This window comes from Aquarana catesbeiana, linkage group LG12 (genome assembly GCF_042186555.1).
Source record: "Aquarana catesbeiana isolate 2022-GZ linkage group LG12, ASM4218655v1, whole genome shotgun sequence".
In the NCBI taxonomy this organism is placed as follows: Eukaryota; Metazoa; Chordata; class Amphibia; order Anura; family Ranidae; genus Aquarana; species Aquarana catesbeiana.
This window is the reverse complement of record NC_133335.1, coordinates 220,704,364-220,724,176: the sequence shown is the minus strand read 5'-3', so window position 1 is coordinate 220,724,176 and position 19,813 is coordinate 220,704,364. Positions and strand designations below refer to the sequence as shown.

General features: G+C 45.2%; 1 protein-coding gene across 2 annotated transcripts in view; it reads right to left on the bottom strand.

Moving 5' to 3' along the window:
- Positions 1-4,794: 4,794 nt before the first annotated feature.
- MAFG (MAF bZIP transcription factor G) overlaps positions 4,795-19,813 on the bottom strand; it is a 16,701-nt gene continuing 1,682 nt past the window's right edge. Inside the window, exons 1-3 of one of the 2 annotated variants that reach the window (XM_073606720.1) lie at positions 11,816-11,897; positions 11,671-11,737; positions 4,795-9,277 (exon numbers count right to left, since the gene is read on the bottom strand). In XM_073606720.1, coding sequence (XP_073462821.1) covers positions 8,825-9,277; positions 11,671-11,737; positions 11,816-11,829 — 534 coding nt within the window. In that variant the 5' untranslated portion in view covers positions 11,830-11,897 and the 3' untranslated portion in view covers positions 4,795-8,824. Of the gene's footprint in view, positions 9,278-11,670; positions 11,738-11,815; positions 11,898-19,813 lie in introns of those variants that run through there. The other variant, XM_073606721.1, reaches the window with a different exon arrangement.

The window sequence follows — 19,813 nt, the reverse complement described above, 5'->3', positions numbered from 1 at the left end:
ATGAATACGTGTGTAAGACAGTGTATGCAGAAAGTATAACAGCAGTGGGGAGGCAATGTTTAAAACGGGGGTATTTTAACCTTTCTTTCTACTTTAATTCAATGCCTCTCTCAGAAGACTGCTAAGGTATGGAATATGGCATCCCAAACGTGGGATTATGTTCACGGCACTGGGAGTTTTATCTCTGCAAGATTACTGGGATGCAATAAATCCAATGTCTCTTATTCCAATTAAGACCCCTTTCACACTGGGGCGCTTTGCAGGCACTATAATGCTAAAAATAGCGCCTGCAAAGCGCCCTGAAAGAGCCGCTGCGGTCTCTCCAATGTGAAAGCTCCGAGGGCTTTCACACTGGAGCGGTGCGCTAGCAGGACAGTAAAAAAAGTCCTGCTAGCAGCATCTTTGGAGCGGTGAAGGAGCGGTGTGTGTAACGCTCCTCCACCGCTCCTGCCCATTGAAATGAATGGGGCAGCGCGGCTATACCGCCGGTATAGCGCTGCTGCAGCAGCGCCTTGCGGTGGTTTTAACCCTTTCTCGGCCGCTAGCGGGGGGTAAAAGCGCCCCGCTAGTGGCCGAATAGCGCCGCGAAATTGACGGTAAAGCGCCGCTAAAAAATGCAGCGCTTTACCGCCGACGCACCCACCACCCCAGTGTGAAAGTAGCCTTAGTACTCAATCTGAGAGATAAGTGCACAAGCAGGTCTATCTCAACATATAAAGTGGATGGGATATCTTAAAGAGACACTGTCTGCACATAACCCACTCCCCATGGCATGTATACCTACCCAGCCACAATCCCTCACCTCTGCTACAGCCCTTCTAGTACAGGGGGGCGTTACGGCTATGGGGTAGCACAGGACCTCTCCTACATGTGGGCCTGTGCGGCCAATCACCAGGCCTGAACACTGTCACATGGTGGATGCCATGACATCTGCAGCGGGGAGGTGACCAGGGAATGTGGCTGGGCAGAGTGACAGTGTCTCTTTTGCAAAACTAAAGTTTTAATTTTAAATCCATATACAATGAGATATATATATATATATATATATATATAGATATAGCTATATATCTATATCTATGTATAGATATAGATATATAGCTATATCTATATCTATATATATATATATATAGATCTATATAGATCTATATATATATATATATATATATATATATATATATATATAGATCTATATAGATATATAGATATAGATATATCTATATCTCTATATATAGATCTATATATATAAAATGGCCTATGGAAAGTATTTGCCCCTTTATTATAGAACATCAAATCACAGTGGATTTTCTTTTATGTCGGACCCCAGGCATAAAGCCAAAACAACACAAGTGCACTTTAAAGGATTATCTAAACCAGAGATCTCCAAACTTGCTAAATAAAGGGCCCGTTTACTGTCCTTCAGACATTGAGGGGGCCGGACTGTTGCCAATGGGTGTAGAAAATGCTGTGGCGTCAATGGGAGTAAAAGGATGCCCCATCATTGGTGTCAGTGGGATGAATAGTGCCCCACTGTTGGTGTCAGTGGAAGGAATAGTGCCCCATCCTTGGTATTAGGGGAAGGTATAGTGCGCCATCATTGGTGTCAGTGGAAGGAATAATGTCCCATCATTGGTGTCAGTGGAAGGAATAGTACCCCATCATTGGTGTCAGTAGGAGAAATAGTGTCCCATTGTTGGTGTCAATGGGAGAAATAGTGTCCCATTGTTGGTGTTAGTTGTAGAAATAGTGCCCCATCATTGGTGTCAGTAGGAGAAATAGTGTCCCATTGTTGGTGTCAATGGGAGAAATAGTGCCCCATTGTTGGTGTCAGTGGGAAGAATAGTGCCCCATCATTGGTGTCAGTGGAAGGAATAGTGCCCCATTGTTGGTGTCATTGGGAGGAATAGTGCCCTATTGGTATCAGTGACAGGAATATGCCCCATTGTTGGTGTCATTGGAAGGAATAGTGTCCTAGTGTCCTATTGGTATCAGTGACAGGAATTATGCCCCATTGTTGGTGTCAGTGGAAGGAATAGAGCCCCATTGTTGGTGTCAGTGGAAGGAATAGTGCCCCATTGTTGGTGTCAGTTGAATGAATAGTGCCCCAAGGGTCAGATAAAGACAAGCAAAGAGCTACATCTGTCCCCCAGAGGCCAGTTTGGAGGCCACTGATCTAAACCCAAGAACAGAAATGTAATATGTTTCAGCTTACAAGCCCTTAGTGGCGGCGACATTCCTTTTCTATTTTTCAGTCCAAGTTCCATTTCCCCCTCTGCTTTTCTCCCTAACCTGGAGGGGTGGGGTTCTGTAGTCCTCTTTTTTAGTTTTTCCAGGCTAAGAAGATTTTCTGCAAGTACAGAAAATATCCTTTGATCAAACCAGAAATCCAATGCCCATCACTTCCTGTGAGCTGAACTGAGATCTCAAACATTGTTATCAGCCTTCCCGGTTCTTTCCTGTAAACTACAGAACACCCCAACATGGGATTAGGAGAGGGGGAGGTGTTTGTAGTCCAAATCAGGAGAGCAACCTGGGGTGACAACACTATTGCTCCACAGATACAGTACGATGGGTGAGCGTTGTCACCCAGGGCAGGAAGTCTGTCACTGGTAAAAAAAAAAAAAAACACAATGCAAACATCACATCCAAGCCTGGTAAGCTTCAATATATTACATTTTTGTCTTTTGGGTTTAGATATGCTTTAAAAATAACATTGCTAATGTCTTGGAATGGCCGAGTAAACGGCCAGATCTGAACTCAATAGAGAACCTGTGGCTGGATTTGGAAAAGGCTTTTCTAAATAATGACCAGAAGGGGGTGAACACTTATGCAATACGCTAGCCTGTGTTTTTTCACTGCGATTAATCCCCGTGCACAGATCCTTCGAAAATTGACAATTTCTCACTATTAGTCAAAAAATAAATAAATCCACAGTGAACGTTCTATGAAAAAAAAAAAGTAAAAAAAAAGTAAAAACTTTCAGGGGCGTAAATACTTTTTATAGGCTCTGTATATATATATATATACACATAGATATAGACTTAGATAGAGAGAGAGAGAGAGAGAGAGAGAGAGATCTCTATATATATAGAGATCTATATATATAGAAATATATATAGATCTCTCTCTCTCTCTATATGTAGATAGATAGATAGATCTATATCTATATATAGATATATATATATATATATATATATATATATATATATATATATATATATATATATCACGATTGGCATCACCTGTGCATACCAATGGTCCAAAGAGGGGCAAACGTAGGCGGGGCAGTGGCACTAAGTCTGCACAGCTTGCAGGTCCTGAGTATAGTGGTCACTCTCCCTATAACAGATGGGGGTGGGGAGGAAATTGAAGAGTATTTGCATTACTCTAAAACTCTTTTTGGCATATAAAACAGTTCCTATGTACTTTCAGTATTTCCTGTTTAGTTGGAGTTGCCATTTAAGATAATGTCTCCTTTTTTTGAAGCCCAGAGGTAACTAAAAACAGACACGTGGGTCTGCCACACAAGCAACTGTCACATTGAATGAAAAAAAAATTCATCATTAAATACAATAAAAATGGTGAATACCAGAGCAGCAGCAAGTAAAAAAAAAAAAAAAAAAAGTCACAAAAACTCAACAATTTAAAGGGATCTTCCATTGAGCTGCACATTCCTCCAGTCGAGTTCAAATAAAATCTCCTACCCTTCTGTAACTGGCTGTTTTGGCTGCCCGTTACTTTAGGCAGCCAATCAGAAAACAGAAGAGGCAGTTCTGACAGCTGACCGGATAGTAAACTAGTAAACAAGGGAATGTGTCACCATCCTGAAAGTCAGAGATGGCTGGAAGAGGATGGAAGGTTCAGTGCACATAAGATATGCTGCTTTCCGTGCGAACTGCGCAAAAGTCAAGTAAGATCAGTCTATTGTCGTGTAGAAGACATTACGCTGCACAGGAGGATCATGGGAGTGGCAAGGCACTGGTCTGAAGGGTTCTGGTGTATTTTGAGCATTTTAAGCCCCGCCCCCTTTACTCGTGCAGGCTGCCCTAACAGAGTCAATTCAGACCTTTCAACGAAAATGCAATGTCCGCCTTCATCTCAAAAAGAAACATTATACCGTATGTATATATATATATATATATATATATATGCACAAAGCAGTGATGTGGTTTTAACTCTTGGATCAAAGTGTACCTGTCATTTTGCATACACTATATTCTGCACAGAAAGATTGGTCGAAGCCCTTTGAAAAGCATACAGAGTACACACCGCTCCGAGGCAGCCTGCGAAATCCTAAGCCACTATGGGTGCCTATGTTCTATCAGATAGCCGCTACCCATCACAAAGCCGCTACCCAGGCCTACTGCGCATACACGATGCACAGCCAAAGTGATGTTGCCTCGTGGCCATCTTGGTACACCCGCACTCATCCGCATTAAGCCTAGAGTTAGAAGTCGGCAAGCGGACATCTTTATACACCCACCGGAGTCTTGCTTTTTACAGTTATTTTTAACAGTAAAGTCCATCACACTGTTTTGATGCTGAATTATAAAAGCAGCGGCAAAAGCCTGCTGATCTCACAGGTTTGCTGATGTGACCGAACATGGCTGCTTTTAAAATTCAACATCAAAACAGTGTGACGAGCTTCTAAATACTACATTTCACTATATAAGCTGAGTTTATTGTTAAAAATAACTGTAAAAAGCAAGGCTCCGATGGGTGTATAAAGATGTCCGCTTGCCGACTTCTAACTCTAGGCTTACTGCGGACGACTGCGGGGTGTACCAAGATGGCCACAAGGCAACGTCACTTTGGCTGTGCATAGCGTATGCGATGCCTGTGACGGCAGAGCTGATGAACAGCCACACCCCCCTCATCACAAGTATCCTTTGGGCCTGGTTCACACTGATGCGAATCCAGATGCAACTTGAATCGCATGACAATGGAAATAACTTTGCTTACATCAATGCAGCGCAGTTACGATGCGACTTTGGGAAAGGGTCCGTTGCTGCTTTGGTGCAATTTACAGTGCGATTTGGCCCCATTGAATATGCAGGCCACATCCAAAATGCAACGAAAGTTGCACTACATAATTGCACTGCAAATCAAATCAATTTTGCATCACAGTAGTGTGAACCGAGCCTAAAGAGCCTTACACACGGGCCGAATATCAATAAAAATCGGACGACATTTGGCCCAGGCGTACGACAGAGTCTAAGGCAGGGGGTCTAAAACTGGCGGCCCTCTAGTTGTTGCAAAACTACAAGTCCCAGGAGGCATTGCAAGGCTGACAGTTACAAGCATGACTCCCACAGGCAGAGGCATGATGGGACTTGTAGTTTCGCAAAAGCTGGAGGTCCGCCAGTTTAAGACTCCTGGTCTAAGGTGTTGAAGGGGCATGACCGAAAAAGGGCTGCTGATCGGCAGCTGATCAGCGCTCTCAGCCAATGCCCCCCGCAAAATAAACACAGTTTACTATGCTTCAGATATGAATGTACACAGTAAGTGATCGGTACTGATCGCTCATTGTGTTCATCCAGGAAAGCAAGGGACTGGTAAATGTGACATATTTATTGGATCCTTACCACATTCTCCATCCTGAAGGATCTGATTGTGTCCTTGCAGCTGCCAGTGGGAAGGAGAGGAAGAAACTCGGCACCACGATGAAAGTGGGGGGGGGGGGGGACACGGGGGCCTGGGCAGCAAGGGGAAAATGTATGGTGCAAAGGGGGGGCGATTGGTACGGCAGGAGGGGATTACTGGAACCGATCCCCTGTATGGCTTTCTCTGCACGAGCCCGGAGGGAGAGGAGAAGAAGCCAGCTGCTGCAGAGAGTTCCATACAGGCGATCGGTCCCTGTAACGGATCCCCCCCTCCCCCCGGCTGTGCCAATCACCCTCCCTGCTCACACCTTATTCACCAAGCTGCCTGGGCCCCGTACAGGAGGACCGGTGGTACCCCCTTATCCACGGGTCCTACACACATGCATAGCAGCTCATAGGCAACTAGGTTGTGGGTGTCACACATATGGATCCTCTAAAAATGCTGAATAGTAGCAGCTGAGCCAGTGTAGCCTTAAGCAGCCAATAGATGATTCAGTTTTTTTCATTCGACCAATGGGATGAATGGAAAAAAAACTGTCCAGATTCTCCCCATCCACACATTGAAGGTGGATAGGGGAATCCTCTCCACTGAGCTGAGATCCTCCCCTGCCATCAGAATACACTGATCAGCACTGCTGGCTATAGCTGGCAGCGCTAATCAAGCAGTAAAAATCCAACAGGGCAGTTGTACAGAAGTTGATCTACCAATCAACTTCTGTATAACCACACCTCCCATACATGGATTGAAATTCGGCCAGTCCCTGCTGAGCCATCCAAATTTCGATCGATGTACTGTAAAGTCTTCATAACTTCTAGAACCTAAACTCCTAGTTCTGTTATGGTAATTGCACATCTTAATTGGAAGAACCGAGTGCAGCTTCCCCTCCCCCAACCCTCATCTGCAGCGTTATGTTTGCTACTAAAGTCCTGGTGCCCTTAGATGCTGGCGCATCATGCAAGCTTCATAAACGACTGAGTCAAGATAGCTTCATGTACCCAAATGTTGTGAGCAATAATGCATTTTTAAAAAGCCTCCTACGATCAACAGATCTTGCAATCTATCATTGGCACAAAGACACCACCGGACGTCAAAATGCCTCCAACACATTATAAAAAAAAAAAAAAACACCCACAGCAAGAGGAACCCACGTCAAAACTGCACACGGACCACGATGGGACACGTACGGACATCACGGGAACAACATACCAATCCAGAAGCTGTATAATCTCACGGCACGAAATTACACAACGACCCCGAAAAAAGAGCAGCATAGTCTCAGATCACAAAGTACACGGCACGCACGTGTATAGACTAAGAGGAAAACCTGCACACAGACACTCCGGAAGTTGTCAGTCACGATTCCACAGACAAGCAAAGGACCACCAGACGTCACGTCGTAGACCGGGCCACAGCACTGCATACGTCACGATTCAACTACACACACACTGACCCACAACGAGTGCTACAATCTTACGTCACACTATACACTGATAGAGACCCTGACAGCTGGACAGCATGGGAAACTGAGCACATATAACACGGCCATGTTCAAAAGTGTCCAGGAAAAAAAGGTCAACCAATGGGATTAAGATGCGGGTATTGGTTGCCCAAGGCAGAGCTGGCATCAGATGCTGACCGGAATGGAGGGTACTGTAAAATTTAATGGGGGAATATGAAGAAATGCTATCGGTAGGATATATAAGTGTGGGAGAACCTAATTATGAGGAGGCTTTGCAGCCTAATGACCCACCATGAAACCAGTTCTGGCCCATAGCAAACAGGTGCTCCATTTTAATGACAACTAAAATTGGATTGGTTGTCTAGTGCAGCATACTTTCCTCCAACTCTAAACTCTGGCCCATGTCAACCAATCAGGTGCTCCTTTACAATGATAGCTGAAATCTAATTGGTTGCCAAGAAATGCATACTCTCCACCCAACTCTCATAACTTCCGAAGGCTGAACTCATGGCAACCAATCGGGTGCTCCGTTACAACAAAAAATTAAATTTGGTGGCCAAAAGCAGCACATTCAGCTCTCATCACTTTCTGAGAACAGAACTCTGGCCCATAGCAACTAATCATGGGTTCCTTTACAACGACAAATGGAATCTGATTGGTTGCCAAGAGCAGCAAACGTTCCTTCATCTCCCATCTATTACAATGACAACTGGAATTTGATTCGTTGCCAAGAGCTGCAAATGTTCCTCCATCTCCTATCCCTTGTTGAAAACTAAACTCTGGCCCATGGCAACCAATCAGGTGCTCCTTTACAATGGCAACTGGAATTTCATTGGTTGCCAAGAGCTGCAAATGTTCCTCCAACTGCTATCCCTTGTTGAAGGCTAAACTCTGGCCCATGGCAACCAATCAGGTGCTCTTTTACAATGGTAACTGGAATTGGGTTGGCTGCCAAGAGCAGCAAACGCTCCTCCATCTCCCATCACTTGTTGAGAACTGAACTCTGGCCCTTGGCAACCAACCAATCAGGTGATTATTTACAATGACCACTAAAATTTGGATGGTTGAAGCGTGTTCTCCTCCAGCCCTTAACACTTGCCAAGGGCTGAATGGTTAAATTTTAAATCTGATGCAAAAACAGACTTCCTAGTTCATCTAAAAGATGGCATCTGGCTGTTACAGGTCCTCTTTAGCTTCAGTTGCATCCTTCAACCCCACAAGGGTATGTGCATGAAAACTAAAGAAAAAACCATAGCAGCTAGCTTCACGGTTTCAGGTAAAAGTTGACAGTCCACTTTTTTTTTTTCATGGCAACCAATTATCTTTCATTCTATGGGAGACTGAAACAAGAAATCTGATTGGCTTTCATAAGCAGCATGGGCATTTTTTTTGCCAGACACTTTTGTACATGAGGACCAGTGAATGTTCCAACAAGGGAACCAAAGCTGGAAGATGTTGATGGCTTTGTAGCCTCTCCTCTTGTCTTCATAATGGCTGAGGGTCAGAGTGCTTAGATGATGGGTCGAATGAGGCATGGGGAGACCCTGTCACCAAGTGTCACCTCCCCTTAACTGTGGATACTCAGATGTGGACAACCTATGTTCCCTGCCACAGAACCCAAACCAATTCACTCTGATGTTATGGAGCCTCCTGAACATCACGTACTAATGCTCCTCCTCTTATGTTACGGTAATCTTTGGGTACTTGTGCTTTGGGAACAGATGGTGAAGGAGGAGGGGCAGGGGATCCAGGTTTCTCACACCCCTAAGACTGCGCCTCTGTCTTAGATTTGACTATGGTAATGACGCTTGTGGCGGCCACTTTGCCGGGGATGAGGGGCCTGACTCCAGGCGTTATTGGTCCTCTTGAAGGAGTAATAGGGCTGCGGGCGACAGTCCTGGCAAAGTTCTGAAGAGCTTCGTACTTTGAGCGAAGGGAGTCCAGTTCCAGTCGCATGCTGGCGTTCTCCGAGGCTAGCTTCTCCACCTCCTGCTGCAGCTCCACCTTCTGCTTCTCCAGCTCCTCCTTCTGGGTGACGCGTTTCACTCGGCAGCTGGCGGCATAGCCTCTGTTCTTCAGCGTGCGCCGCCGCTGCTTCAGCTGGATGATTTCGTCTTTGGATAGGCCGCGGAGATGTTGGTTCAGCTCCCGCACAGACATGGTGACCAGTTCTTCATCGGTGAGACTCGTGCCATTTTCCCCCGGCTCTCTTTTCACCTGCGTGCAAAACAGATGGAGTCAAACTTAACCAGCATAATGCATAAGGGCCACTCGTATGTAGCCACTAGGGACCCATTTTTTCACTGTTATAAACTTTGTGTTAGGAACTTGGTATGTGTGGTGTCATACATTGCACTTTACTGTACAATGTCTTGTGGTGCCATTGACAATGAAGGGCACCACAATGCATCAGACAGAGGTTGCCACACACACACCCTCCAAGGATGTCATGGATGTGCGGCCATAGGGAGACTTTATCTTCACTCTGAGCCGGGACGAGCAAGTGTTGCCACAACATATAAACCCAAAAAGAAACTAAATAAAGGAACAAACTGGTGTGTGCCATACCAAATTGTGGGTGTGGCTAAATTGATCTAACAGTTGAAGGAGCTTAAAGGGCAATGGTTAAATACAACCTGAGACCCAAGATCTGCTTCGTGTGCCGCTCAGGCTCTATAGGAGGGGGTGCAAGTTCTATGACATCCACCGCTGGGAGTGCTGGTTCAGGAGGGAGCTCATCCCGGCTCCTGCAATGGCTCAAAGTTAAGAGAGAGACTCCCTATGACCGCACATCCATGACATCCTTGGGGTGTGTGTGGCAACCTCAGCCTGGACTCCAACCAGGCCATGCCCCCAATGCATTTGGCTCCACCCCTTGGAGCTTAGTCATGGGGGAATATAACTTGAGCCTACCTACTGTATACACAACACACATATGTACTTGTACACACACTCTCAGGAGTGCCTAATGCACAGGCCGCTGCACAGAATACAAGCAAAAATTGCCCCTTTCACATCATCCCCTTCTCCCCCCAGTACAGATCTTCCCCTACAGCTCTGAACCCCCCTGCCAGCCCAACAGCTCAGTACAGTCCCCAGTCTAACCCCTCAGTACAAGCCCCCCTCTTCCAGTCTAACCCCTAAGTGCAAACCCCCCTCCCCCCCACTTTCCAGCCTAACCCCTCAGTTCAGAATACCCCCTTCGACCAGCCTCCCAAATACAGAGTCCCCCCTAGCCTAACTCCTTAGTACAGACCCCCCTCCACCCCCCCTTCCAGCCTAACCCCTCAGTATAGGACCCTACTTCCCTATTACAGACACTCCCACCCATCCTAATCCCACAGCAAAGATTTCCCCCTCCCAGCCTAACCCTTCAGTACAGACGCCCCCAGTACATATCTCCCTCCCAGCCTAACCCTTCAGTACAGACCCTCCCCAGTACAGACACCACTTGACCCCCTAAGTATATACACCCCTTCCCCACATAACCCTTTAGCACAGTTTCCTCCTCTAAAGTACAGACACCCCGCTCCCAACTTAACCCTTTAGCACAGTTCCCCCCTCCCCAGTATAGACTCCCCCTCCCAACCTAACCCTTTAGTGTACCCCCCCTCCCCAGTATACAATCTCCCTCAGTACAGACCCCCCCCCCAGTACGAACCTCCCAATGCAGACACCCTTCTAGTACAGACTTCACCCCCACCCAGCTTAACTTCTTAGTACAGACTCCGCTTAATGCTAATCTCCCTCCTCTTACCAGATGCAGTGGCAGTTTAGAGTGTCATGTGACTGTAACTGAGGAAGAGCCTCTCCTTGGCTCTGAACCGTCGCTGTCAGACAGGCAGAAGTGGTGCTGCAGTGCCTATAATACTAGCACCACAGCACTGCTTCTGCCAACAGCTGTTGCACTGCAAAACACAAAAAAAATTGTTGGTTGGCCCGCTGGCCGTCACCTGGAGTGGGCTGAACCCGTACCCCCCGAGCCCCTTAAGTATGCCAGTGGATCCTGACAGAAATTTTGTTAGGTGATAACTTCCTGTGCTCTCTCTAGCTCTACTGGCAGTTATCAGTCAACATACTTCCCAGTATTCTCTGAGGACTACAGAATACCTCCTTCAATGTTATGGAGAGGAAGAAGAGGGAGGTGTTCTTTAGCCTTCAAATACTTCCTGTCCTTGGGTGACAATGCTGCTCCTCCATAGATACAGCATGGTAAGCAAGATTTGTCACCCGAGGATAGGAAGTGTGTTATTGGCAGGATCACCAGGTGAACAAATAGCCTAGAGAGGAAGAAGAGGGAGGTGTTCTTTAGCCTTTAAATACTTCCTGTCCTTGGGTGACAATGCTGCTCCTCCATAGATACAGCATGGTAAGCAAGCGTTGTCACGCTATGATAGGAAGTGTGTTACTGGCAGGATCACCAGGTGAACAAATAGCCTAGAAAACAAAATTGCAACCACCACATGGAAGGACTGGTAAGCTGTAACATATGACAAGTTTGTTCTTATGTTTACATACACTTTAAATGCATGCTGTCATTCTGACAGCTTCTAAACACTGGTGACCAAAACCAGACATTCCGCCAACCTTTGCGGCCATACTCCTCTTACCTTCAGAGCTTTGCTGTTTCCCTTGCTGATGAGAGTCGTCATGCCCTGGGAACCGTGTGTCAGCAAACTAGAGAGACAAGAGAGCAGTCAATGTGTGAGAATGACAGACACAGAACTCACTTCACAAATACTTCTCTGCGCTCACCTAGTGCCGTCCATATGACCCGAGTCCTGGTGAGCCACTTCCACTAATGAGGACTTTCCCTAACAGAGGACGCTCACCAATAACAATCCCCCGGGGGGGAACCTAACTTTAAAAATAAGCTGGGAGGGGAAGAAGTGCTGAGCAGGCGAGTCATGCTGAGTCAGCAGAGTGTGTGTATCAGACGGCAGCATGCAGTATCCTGTGTGTGCTTATATATACATACAAAGGCACGAGCAACACAGCCAGGAGCCTTGCTTTTTGTTCTTAAGGCAGATCTGCTGATCTTACAAGTAATACCCGGAATAGTCACTGTGTGTGTGTGGCTGGTTACCTCTCTGAACTATCTATATTCTGCTAAAAATAACTCCAAAACAACAGCTGAACCACAATGGAGAGGAGACCCGTGACAATAGACGGTGTTCTGTTCTATTCAATTGTTCTCCGATCAAAATGATTTATTAATAAATGAGGCGAAGACTTAGATGTACAAATGGAATTACATTTAATGGGTCATTCCAGTTTTCTACATTGTTAGAATATGGAGGATTGCTACAAATATCGGCAATGCAAAATATAGAAGATCATGGATTGGACTCCTTACCATCAGCTATTCAAGATTATTATACTTCAATATCTCACAAAAGTACTCACTATTGTTGTCAATTATATAAAAAAAAGTATGTATGGGTGTGTGATATATATATATAATTACAGTATCTCACAAAAGTAAGTACACCCCTCACATTTTTGTAAATATTTTCTTCTATCTTTTCATGTGACAACACTGAAGAAATGACACTTGTCTACAATGTAAAGTAGTGAGTGTACAGCTTGTATAACAGTGTAAATCTGCTGTCCTCTCAAAATAACTCAACACACAGCCATTAATGTCTAAACCTCTGGCAACAAAAGTGAGTACACCCCTAAGTGAAAATGTCCAAATTGGGCCCAAAGTGTCAATATTTTGTGTGGCCACCATTATTTTCCAGCACTGCCATAACCCTCTTGGGCATGGAGTTCACCAGAGCTTCACAGGTTGTCACTGGAGTCCTCTTCCACTCCTCCATGACGACATCACAGAGCTGGTGGATGTTAGAGACCTTGTGCTCCTCCACCTTCCATTTGAGGATGTCCCACAGATGCTCAATAGGGTTTAGGTCTGGAGACATGCTTGGCCAGTCCATCACCTTTACCCTCAGCTTCTTTAGCAAGGCAGTGGTAGTCTTGGAGGTGTGTTTGGGGTCGTTATCATGTTGGAATACTGCCCTGCGGCCCAGTCTCTGAAGGGAGGGGATCATGCTCTGCTTCAGTATGTCACAGTACATGTTGGCATTCATGGTTCCCTCAATGAACTGTAGCTCCCCAGACCATGACACTCCCACCACCATGCTTGACTGTAGACAAGACACACTTGTCTTTGTCCTCCTCACCTGGTTGCCGCCACACACGCTTGACACCATCTGAACCAAATAAGTTTATCTTGGTCTCATCAGACCACAGGACATGGTTCCAGTAATCCATGTCCTTAGTCTGCTTGTCTTCAGCAAACTGTTTGCGGGCTTTCTTGTGCATCATCTTTAGAAGAGGCTTCCTTCTGGGATGACAGCCATGCAGACCAATTTGATGCAGTGTGCGGCGTATGGTCTGAGCACTGACAGGCTGACCCCCCACCCCTTCAACCTCTGCAGCAATGCTGGCAGCACTCATACGTCTATTTCCCAAAGACAACCTCTGGATATGACGCTGAGCACGTGACCTCAACTTCTTTGGTCAACCATGGCGAGGCCTGTTCTGAGTGGAACCTGTCCTGTTAAACCGCTGTATGGTCTTGGCCACCGTGCTGCAGCTCAGTTTCAGGGTCTTGGCAATCTTCTTATAGCCTAGGCCATCTTTATGTAGAGCAACAATTCTTTTCTTCAGATCCTCAGAGAGATCTTTGCCATGAGGTGATATGTTGAACTTCCAGTGACCAGTATGAGAGAGGAGAGTGAGAGTGATAACACCAAATTTAACACACCTGCTCCCCATTCACACCTGAGACCTTGTAACACTAACGAGTCACATGACACCGGGGAGGGAAAATGCCTAATTGGCCCCAATTTGGACATTTTCACTTAGGGGTGTACTCTCTTTTGTTGCCAGCGGTTTAGACATCAATGGCTGTGTGTTGAGTTATTTTGAGGGGACAGCAAATTTACACTGTTATACAAGCTGTACACTCACTACAAAGTTATGTGAGGGGGTGTACTCACTTTTGTGAGATACTGTATATATGTATACACATACACACTATATTACCAAAAGTATTTGGATGCCTGCCTTTACACGCACATGAACTTTAATGGTATCCCAGTCTTAGTCCGTAGGGTTCAATATTGAGTTGGCCCACCCTTTGCAGCTAAAACAGCCTCAACTTGTCTGGGAAGGCTGTCCACAAGGTTTAGTTTAGGTTGCATTTGTGAGGTCAGGCACTGATGTTGGATGAGAAGGCCTGGCTCGTAGTTAACTCTCTTTATTATTTTTTGAATATAACATGGTGTGGGCGGATTTCTACCAGTCACAGGCTGTGTCACACCCCTCCAGTCTGTGTCTTAGAATAAGAGGGAGGCGAAGCCTCCATTAATCTACATGTAGTATCCCATTGTGTTTAGCTGTTTATTAAGCATGGAAGAGGAGGAGGAGGGAGGGAGTTGGGCTGTCATTTACCACTGTATATACACCCACATGTGTGACTCTATAGTCACATAGGTAGCTCAGATGTGATAGGGGGGAAACGCTCAGCATAGAAATTCACTGAAAACTGAGCTTTTTGTCCCTCATTTTCTGCTCAAACAGAAGCTCTCCACCCCTAATTGCCTCCGCCTCCATTCAAAATGAAGGGGCTGAAATCGCAGCACACAGAACCATATGTGAATTGCACAAGAACACGCAGCTTGTTCCTGTGCGATTCATGTGTGGGCATGGTATGAACCGGCCCTAAATGGGGACATGTGCGTTTTGGTGCATTCCTGTGTGTTTTTTTGTTAGCGTTTTACCGCATTCCATTACAGTTCAGTGCAGGAAAAATGCTGCATGGTTTTTTTTTTCTGGATCCGGACCGCACTGGAACTGACCACACTGGTGTGAACTATGCCACTGGAAGCCATATAACCTACTATGCTGATGAAAAAAAAAATGCTCTGGCCTGCATGTGATGTGAACTGGCCCTAAGGAACAGCCTTATATAAAAAATAAAATAAAAAAAGAACAGCCCTTTCTTTTTTTATTTGCGGGAAAAAAAAAAAGATTTAAAACATTATAAATAAAAGCTGAGTGTTGGAATCCTCCCATGTATTGTTCTATGGCTTTTCCTTTAACCACTTCAATACCAAGGACATCATATGATGTCCTTGGCTTTGAGCAGGTATATCTGAATGATGCCTGTAGTTACAGATATCATTCAGATATTGCTGGTTTCAGCCGGCGAATCTCTACACCATAGGAACGATCATAGCGGCCGTTCCACCGCTTGATCGTTCCTATGGGTGGCGAGAAGGGGGACGTTCCCCCCCCCCCCCCTCCCGCCGCCCTCCGGTGCCTGCTCCGACTCACCATTACGATCGGTGAGGCGGAGGAGTGGATCTGCCGGCGCCGGATGTAGATCATAGAGATTTCCGGCGGACCAGATGGGTCCCCGAGGAGTCTCTATGATCGTCGGAGGCCCGGGGCGCGACGCCCCGGCCCTCTCCATTCAAAAAAACGGCGCCGCTTCGGCTTGGAAGTGGCGATCGTTTTATTTATTTTTTTTATTTCAGGCTTCCCAGCCTAGTGGTGAGATATGGGCGTCTTACTGACCCCATATCTCACTATTAAGAGCACCTGTCATGTTATATTGCTATTACAAGGGATGTTTACATTCCTTGTAATAGGAATAAAAGTGATCAATTTTTTTTTTTTTTTTTATCAAAAAAGTGTCAAAATACAATAAAAAAAAAAAAAAAAAATTTTTAAAGCGCCCGCTGTCCCCGTGTGCTCGCACGCAGAAGCGAACGCATACCTAAGTCCCGCCCCACATATGAAAATGGTGTTCAAACCATACATGTGAGGTATCGCGCAGCGAACGTTGGAGCTGAGAGCAATAATTTTGGCCCCTAGACCTCCTCTGTAACTCAAAACATGTAACCAGTAAAAAAATTTCAAGCGTCGCCTAGGGGGATTTTTTAAGCTAACCCGAACATTGGCGCCATTCCACGAGCGCGTGTGCAATTTTGAAGCGTGACATGTTAGGTATCTATTTACTCGGCGTAACTTCATCTTTCACAAAATGCAAAAACATTGGGCTAACTTTACGGTTTTTTTTTTTTTAAACACAAAACAGTTTTTTTCCCCAAAAAACCGCGTTCGAAAAATTCCTGCGCAAATACTGTGTGAGATAAAAAGTTGAAACAACCGCCATTGTATTCTCTAGGGTCTTTGCTAAAAAAAACATATATAATGTTTTGGGGGGTTCTATGTAATTTTCTAGCAAAAAAAATGATTGATTTTTACATGTAGGAGCAAAGTGTCAGAATTGGCACGGTATTGAAGCGGGTTAACTGTCATTTTTTACTTGACAGCCTGGCCTGCTATGGGAAGTGGACAGTTATCCAGGCAAAGCTGTCCAGCAAACAGGACAGTTACAAGGGAAAAGCCACAGAACCCTGAACTGACAGGTAATAGATCCATATTAACGGGAGACTCAGATAAATATATCTGCTGAGTTTGTGCATCATAGATTTTTTTTTTTTCCCTGGTTCAGCTATGACATGGTAAGGAGGGAGGCGGCTCCGTATACAAAGGTATAAAGTCCAATGCTGGGAGGAGCGGGGAGACAATCAGGGCTCCATCTACCCACTGACAAAGAAATGATCAGTCTATAATTTTAATGGTCGGTTTATTTTAAGAGTGAGAGACAGAATAACAACAAAAATATCCAGGAAAAACACATTTTAAAAAAGTCATAAATTGATTTGCATTTTAATGAGTGAAATAAATATTTGACCCCTTCGCAAAACATGACTTAGTACTTGCTGGAAAAACCCTTGACGTTTCTTGTAGTTGGCCACCAGGTTTGCACACTTCTCAAGAGGGATTTTTTCCCACTCTTCCTTTGCAGATCCTCTCCAAGTCATTAAGGTTTCAAGGCTGACGTTTGGTAACTCGAACCTTCAGCTCCCTCCACATATTTTCTATGGGATTAAGGTCTGGAGACTGGCTAGGCCACTCCAGGACCTTAATGTGCTTCTTCTTGATCCTTTTGTTGCTTTGGCCGTGTGTTTTGGGTCATTGTCATGCTGGAATACTCATCCATGACCCATTGTCAATGCCCTGGTTGAGGGAAGGAGGTTCTCACCCAAGATTTGATGGTACATTTCCCCGTCCATTGTCTCTTTGATGCGGTGAAGTTGTCCTGTCCCCCTTAGCAGAAATACTTCCCCAAAGCATAATGTATCCACCTCCATGTTTGACGGTGGAGATGGTGTTCTTGGGTGTCAGGCAGCATTACTCCCTCCTCCAAACACAGCGAGTTGAGTTGATGCCAAAGAGCTCGATTTTGGTCTCATCTGACCACAACACTTTCACCCAGTTCTCCTCTGAATCATTCAGATGTTCATTAGCAAATTTCAGACGGGCCTCTACATGTGCTTTCTTGAGTAAGGGGACCTTGCGGGGGTGCTGGCAGGATTTCAGTCCTTCATGACGTAGTGTGTTACCAATTGTTTTCTTGGTGACTATGGTGTCCCAGCTGCCTTGAGATCATTGATAAGATTCTCCCGTGTAGTTCTGGGCTGATTCCTCACCGTTCTCATCATCATTGAAACTCCACGAGGAGAGATCTTGCATGGAGCTCCAGACCGAGGGAGAGTGACAGTTATTTTGCGTTTTCTTCCATCTGCGAATAATCGCACCAACTGCTGTCACCCCTCTCACCAAGCTTCTTGGCGATGGTATTGTAGCCAATTCCAGCCTTGTGTAGGTCTACAATCTTCTTCCTGACATCCTTGGGCAGCTCTCTTTGGTAATGGGCCGTGGTGGAGGAGATTGGAATCTGATTGATTGCTTCTGTGGACAGGTGTCTTTTATACAGGTAACAAGCTGAGATTAGGAGCACTCCCTTTAAAAACCACTTCCCTACCGCACATAGTCAAATGACGTCCTTGACTTTGTGCGGTGATATCTGAATGATGCCTGCAGCTAGAGGCATCATTCAGATATCATTATTTCCAGCCGGCGATTCTGTGCACCATAAGAACGATCATAGTGACAGTTCCGCCGCTTGATCCTTCTTATAGGCGGCGGGAGGGGACGTTCTCCCCCTCCCGCCGCGATCCCGGTGCTTCTCTGGACTCTCCCATGCCATCGGGGTGGGCCGCGGAGAAAGAATCGGCCGGCACCGGATGACTACGATAGAGATGTCTGGTGACCAGATGGTCACCTGTCATCTCTATGACCGTCGGAGGCCCCGGGCGCGTTGTTATGACGTCACACCCCGGGTTCCCGGATGTCAACAAAGCCACGATCGCGGGCTGTCAGCATGAGATCGGTGAATTTTTTTTCACCCGATCTCATGCTTTCCAGCCTGGAGGAGAGATGTGAGGTCTTACTGACCCTGCAATCTCTCCATAAAGAGGACCTGTCACAATAGATTCCTATTACAAGGGATGTTTACATTCCTTGTAATAGGAATAAAAGTGATCAAAAAAATAAAAATGTAAAAAAAAGTGAAAAAAAAAAAAAAAAAAATAAGTAAAATAAAAATAAAAAATTTTAAAACACCCCTGTCCCCGGCAGCTCGCACTCAGAAGCGAACGCACACCCAAGTCCCGCCCCACATATGTAAACGCTGTTCAAACCACACATGTGAGGTATCGCCGCATGCGTTAGAGCATGTGCAACAATTCTAGCAACTAGACCTCCTCTGTAACTCTAAACTGGTAACCTGTAAAAAAATTTTAAAGCGTCGCCTATGGAGATTTTAAAGTAACGAAGTTTGGTGCCATTCCATGAGTGTGTGCAATTTTCAAGCATGACATGTTAGGTATCTATTTACTCGGGCGTAACATCATCTTTCACATTATATAAAAAAAATTGGGCTAACTTTACTGTTTTGTTATTTTTTAATTCATGAAACCGTTTTCTTTGCAAAAAAAAGGCGTTTGAAAAATTATTGCGCAAATACCGTGCGAGATAAAAAGTTGCAATGACTGCCATTTTATTCCCGCAGGGTGTCTGCTAAAAAAAAACATATATAATGTTTGGGGGTTCTGAGTAATTTTCTAGCAAAAAAAATGATGATTTTTTACATGTAGGAGAGAAGTGCCAGAATAGGCCTGGTATGGAAGTGCTTAAGAGAGTGCTCCTAATCTCAGCCTGTTACCTGTATAGAAAGACACCTGGGAGGCCAGAAATCTTGCCGATTGATAGGAGATCAAATACTTATTTTACTCATTAAAATGCAAATCATCTTATAACTTTTTTGAAAAGCTTTTTTCTTAATATTTTTGTTGTTATTCTGTCTCTCACTGTAAAAATAAACCGACCATTAAAACTTTAGACGGATCATTTTTTCGTGTGGGCAAACATTACAAAATCAGCCAGGGGGATCAGATTCACTTTTTTCCTCGCTGTATATACAGGTCAATGATTTTTCAGATTTATAAATACTATTTCAAGAAAAATACAAAATGTTCCTATACACAAAAGTGTAGAAGAATGAAATAGGGACAAGGAGGAGGTATGAGGATGATAAAGACACAGATAGGGGTGCAGAGAGCATTGGAGTACACTAGGGGGCACACTGGGGAATACAGACACAGGCTGGGGGTACATATGGGGCACAAGGGAGGGGGCATCTGAGGGTACTGGTGGGTGGAGGGGGGGGGGTATGTACGAAGATAAATAGGGGTGCAATCAACTTAGATAGCAAGGATAACTTGCCACAAATGTGTGACAGTGTTGAGTTGTAATTTGCTGCACATT